This window comes from Chelon labrosus (genome assembly GCF_963514085.1).
Source record: "Chelon labrosus genome assembly, chromosome: 9".
Taxonomy (NCBI): domain Eukaryota; kingdom Metazoa; phylum Chordata; class Actinopteri; order Mugiliformes; family Mugilidae; genus Chelon; species Chelon labrosus.
Genome location: NC_140359.1, coordinates 16,377,021 through 16,382,432, shown reverse-complemented (window position 1 = coordinate 16,382,432; position 5,412 = coordinate 16,377,021). Strand labels below are relative to the sequence as shown.

The window sequence follows — 5,412 nt, the reverse complement described above, 5'->3', positions numbered from 1 at the left end:
TCTTGTTTGAAGCAGCAGCTCCGTCTGTTGATCTGCCTGGCGTGCTGTTAAAAGAACAATTGAACAATGGGATAAAAAAAATAAAAAATTGTAAAAAATACTTCTAGCCTTGAGACAAAGTTATATATACTGGTGCACATTTTAAGGGCGCTTTTATATGCCAGATACCTACTGATCTCTGTGATAAAGCAGGCAAATCAACCTTGGCCCCTGAAAATTACAGACTTGATCTCTGAATGACTCGATTGTTACCCGCAGTAGATAGTATTGACCCAAACTTTTCAAGGAAATATCTCTGTTTTCATCTTCTCGGGTAAACCTCAAAATTGTTTCCACTTACGCTTGGTAAAAGATGATCAGCGAGCGCACAGACACTGAGGGAGTTGACGCCTTTGCAGGCTTAACCGCTCATACTGCGATGCAGCGCTTCTGCTTTGATTCATTGGCAAAGGGAGGACCGAGTCTCATTTCTAGGAACGTTTACCTTCACTATACCAAGACTTCCCTTTTAAATTCACATCTGTTTAACAACCTGCAACATATTTCTGAGTCAGACCCAACTTCCCTTTGTGTTTAGCATAAATGAAAAACTTGTTTCATATAGGCTGGATGGCACATCAGATAAATTCTATGTTTTGTATGCTTAGAGACCAGCGTATTTACATCCTACACAAATTAGTCTTTCCAACAACATGCATGCTGTAGAAATGTGGCACAAACCAATGTATTATTTATTCACTTTTCTAAGCGGAAGTTTGGTGTGTGGTTGACATTGTGTGTAGATCAGAGTTTTTATTACCTGCTGTCTTTATCTGTCGGGTTTAGATTAGGGTTTCATTTTAGCTGCTGAGTAGACTGACTTCATGCAGGCTTGACTTTGATATTTAAAGCTCTGAGCTTGGTTTATTTGTGGTTGCATTTCTGCAAATATAAATTTCCCGGAGGCATTTTTTTGTGTTTAGGCAGGTGTAAATGATGAGCTGCATACACTTTGGTGATACTTCCGTTTCGTGTGAGAGGGTTGTACTTTGTTTTTTGTAGATGAGGTGTGTGTATATGCATGCTAAAAACATTTATGTAAATGAATTGCGGCGGTGTGCAAAATTGTGTTGATTAAATGGTTCGTGTGACTCATACATGGCCAATAAACAGAGGACATGTTTGTGGCTTTAAGTGTCAAGCAGTTTTATTTATGAAGCCCATTTAAAGGAAACGTGTTTCTCTGCTAAACTGGCTAACACCTTCGGTTGCAAAAGCAGTAACGCAAATTTTTCGTGTGAGAGGTGATGGCTTTTTTTTATCCTCAAATTAAAGATCGGCATCCAAACTCTGTAACATAGATATCCAAACTACGTCGTGTACTCTTTTAAATTCAGCACGAAGGTCATTTGCACCAACTAACAACCCGTATACAACTTTTTCTTTACGCAGTATCTGCTCAAGAGATTATGTCATTCAGCAATATGCAAATACTTCAGTATTAATCCTTGATTTATTTGTGTTTTTTTTCAAAAGAACCTGCATGCACGTCATCTTCTGGGAATCAAATTTCATAACAAAAGAAGAAGTGCGACATTTTTAGAATGAAAACAATCTTTATTACTTGTTTCAACAAAACATAGCTCAGTATCAGTTTGAGTAATTAAAAACCGAGACACTCTGTGACACAACTCACTACGAGACATTACGTTCACAATATCATGATTGTGTTCTCCATCTTATAGGGTGAATTTTATTCATCATTTTCTCATCAAAGTCCACAACATAATAAAGAGAGTTTCGAGAGTGGAAATGTTCTTTGGTGTCTGTATAAGTTGGGCAAAATATTCTAGTACCGGATGTTTTGCAAAAGAAATATTCCTAAAGAAGCGATTAGTATACATGGCGTGTGTGTATATATATAGAATATTTATTAAAAATAACATATTTCGATGCAAGCCTGCGCAAATGAAAAGTCAGAGTTTTGCTGTCACACTTTGGTTTTGGCAAGTAGCTTATGTTTACTGAGTGTGCATTCAAGTTCACCAGATGTTGTTCTGTAACAGATACAGTATTAAAGTGTTACTGCTGTCACGAAATGCTACGGTAATGAGTCTGAGTAATTGTCACAATTTGCAAAGGCAGTTTATATAAAGTGCAGTTAATAATATAACACGGCATTGCCTGTAGCATTTGCTGTACATGACAATTTATTTAAAAAGCTTTTAATCAGACACTTAGATGCGTGCTTCGTTGGTTTCACAGCTGGCTGAGTGACTGGGATCCCGTCTCCCGAGTTTTCTTCTCAGTACTCTCCCCGGTGTCGGCTTGGGGCAGATGAAGAGCTTTCCTGCAGATGTTCTTAAAGGCAGGGCTGGAGAAGTAGTAGACCACAGGATCAAGGACGCTGTTGAGGTAGGTCATGCTAATGGTGATGTAAAATGCAGATGTCACGTCCTCCAGGGCAGCGCAGACTTCAGGCACGTTTTCAGACTTGTCCAAGACTTCCTTCTGGGTCTTGATCCAAATCAGCACCTGTGTGAGGTTGCTCGGGAGGAAGCAAACGACAAAGAGCACCACGACTACTATGATGAAGTAGAGCGCCTTCCTAATCCTTGCTTGCTGAGCCAGCTGTCTCCTTCTCAGGTGGCCAATGATTTGGAAGGTGCAGTAGAGGATCACAATCAGTGGCATGTAGAAGGAAAAGAGAAACTCGAACTTGTGCCAGGTGAAATTGAGGTGCGGATCGGTCGCAATCATGAAGCTCTCGCAGTAGGTTGAGTTGTGTTGTAAGGTGAAGATATGAGCCGTCATTGAAATGGTGACCAACCACATCCCAATCACACCGAGTACGGCTTTAGAGACGCTCAAAGAGTTAATGGGGTGATGGGGATGCACCACCCGCAGGTACCTGTCCACCGCGATCGCCATCAAGAAGAAGGTGCTCCCGCTGCGATTCATTGCCAACATGAAGAGGCAGATGTTGCACAGGGATGGTCCGAACTTCCACTTGATCCCAGAGTGGTAGTAGCTGGCACGGAGAGGCAGAACCATGTTGAGCAGAAAATCAGCCATGGCCAGGTTGAAGAGTAACACCGTGCTGCTCTTCCACGGCCTCATGTGGAAGCAGAAGATCCACAGGGCCAAGCCATTACCAAGGATTCCCAAAATGAACTCTGTCACCAGGAGTGGAGGGAGCACGCTGATCAGCACAGTTCCATTGAAGTTGCATTTCATGTTCGAGCAGCACGACACCTCTGTGCTCAGCAGATCAAAGCAATAACCCCACGGAGGACTGGCAGCATTCTTTAAAGGGAAATGTTAAAAAAAAAAAAAAAGTGTCTGTTGCAAATTTGGTTTTTACAGGAAGCGAGTGGGGGGGGGGGGGGCGTGTTCTGCTTTTGGTAAAATATTAACATGCACAAATTAGGCATGACTGCTGCTTAAAGAAGACTTTAAAGAGCTTCATGATAAGACATTGTTTATTTATCCCATGTATGGGAAATGTCCTTGTTAGCAGCAGTTTTGAATTTACAATACCTTCACAGGTGGAAATATAACAGTGTAAAGAGATATAGTTCAGTTGAGGACCTGTTTTTGGAGAACTAACATCCTTTTTGCTTTACATTAAGCTGACTGTACTTCTTGTTTCCAGTGTACCTATTCTTATCTGTTCTTTTGAGTCTTTTTCAAGAACTGTAAAGTGTGTAGGAGATGATCTGTTATGACCTTTAGTCTCTTCTCTTTTTTTCGCACATTTTGCTGCTGCAGAATTCATTTGAAACATCTTCCGAGTTAGTCCGGGTTATTATAGCAGAATAACAAAGCAGAAAATCAACCATAGGAGGGAAAAAAAACAAAAAAACGCCTAGTCTATTCTCAGCTTTGATGCACGATATCGCTATTTACAGATGGTTTAATTCACCACTTTTAGGACCTTTAGAACGTGAGTAGAGTTTCTGTCGAGTGCTTAAAGATCAACTCATCGTTTCTATGCAACATTTCATTCCCCTTAACATCTAGGCCTACTGCGAAGCTTGGGCGGCAGCAGCATCAGCAAAACAACAAAAAAAAACAAAACGGTCAAGATTGACAGGACTGCAAACGCAGCTGGATGCAGATATAAATAGGTAAAAGAGAACTGACCAAAAATATGCATGAGTTCAAACTGGTGTGAAGAAGATACAAAGGAAGAACATAATAGGGCTGGGCGATAAAACGATAACGATATATATCGCGATAGACACCGATATCAATAGAAAATACGTTCGACAGATTGTTCGATAATTTCACGTGAACTCCGTTAGAGAAAAATAGGATGAAAACCCCGGGCCAGGACTGCAAGTCATTCTGGAGGATGTAGGCAGAGGAAGGGATAGCCTCTCGACCTATCACGGCCCAGCTAGGTTGGTGGCATCATCAACAACAACAACAACAAAAAAAGAACGGCGTGGAGTGAAAGGTGAATATGAGAGCGACAGCGCGAGAGGAAATTGTAGATAAAAAAAAAAAAAAAAAGGAAAGGTCATGTCACCAGTTTGGCAATATTTTGGTTATTTTAAGTCAGATGAGTCATACCGATGTTGTCTGCAAACTTGGTGGCGAGTGAGCACATTAACTGGCTCTTTTCTCTCTTGGTTAGTAGTGTAAGAGTCGGTTAAGTTTTGTTTATCTGCCGGCCGAGTGAGTGGCTCCTGACTCGGTTAAGCAGGGATCCATGAGCAGCGGTTATGAGTCGGTTAAGTTTCGTTTCTCTGTGTATTGTGCTTAAGTGAGTGAGTGCCTTAGTTTGATAGTGGTCAAGTCGGGTAGTAGCTACGTTTTGTTTCTCTGCCGAGTGAGATGTAAGATGTTTGAATGGTGCCGTTATATCAATCAAACGTGGTAGGACTCAACTGAGCCGGTTAAATAGATTCATGATTCTTGAGTCGTCTTTGATGGCCGGTTATATGAGCCGATCTTTTTTTTTCCACCGCTACTGAATATTAATTAAAAATGAATGAAAATTAAATGCTATTGAATATGTCATTGTTATCATTTTTTAAAAATTAAAGTGAAGGGTAAAAATGGGTTATGACGGGATTTTTATGACCCTGTCAGTCAAAATGACAGACAACGAAAAATTCTAGCACAACCTCTGATCAAGAGGTACACGGCAGCAGTGCCATACGAAAAAACATCAAAGCCATATAAAGAAATAACGGATGCAGTGGCTTATCATTTAACGAAGGACATGCTCCCGCTCAGCACAGTTGAGAAGTCTGGGTAGAATAGGTAAAAAAAAAAAAAAATCAATAATTATCGATATCGACTGATATGAAACACTTATCGTGATACATTTTTCAGCCATATCGCCCAGCCCTAGAAGAACTATACAAAACCGCTGGTTAATAAACTGCCTGGCCAAAAGAAAAGTCGTGACTTGGATTTAAC

At 40.7% G+C, this 5,412-nt stretch overlaps 1 protein-coding gene across 1 annotated transcript; it reads right to left on the bottom strand.

Annotated features, from left to right (window-relative positions):
- Positions 1 to 173: 173 nt before the first annotated feature.
- LOC311493693 (hydroxycarboxylic acid receptor 2-like) lies at positions 174 to 3,216 on the bottom strand (the record flags this gene model as incomplete). The annotated part of the gene is made up of 1 exon (XM_084552457.1): positions 174 to 3,216. One exon carries the CDS (start codon positions 3,214 to 3,216, stop codon positions 2,239 to 2,241), a length of 978 nt encoding a protein of 325 aa, XP_084408583.1. The 3' UTR covers positions 174 to 2,238.
- Positions 3,217 to 5,412: the final 2,196 nt, after the last annotated feature.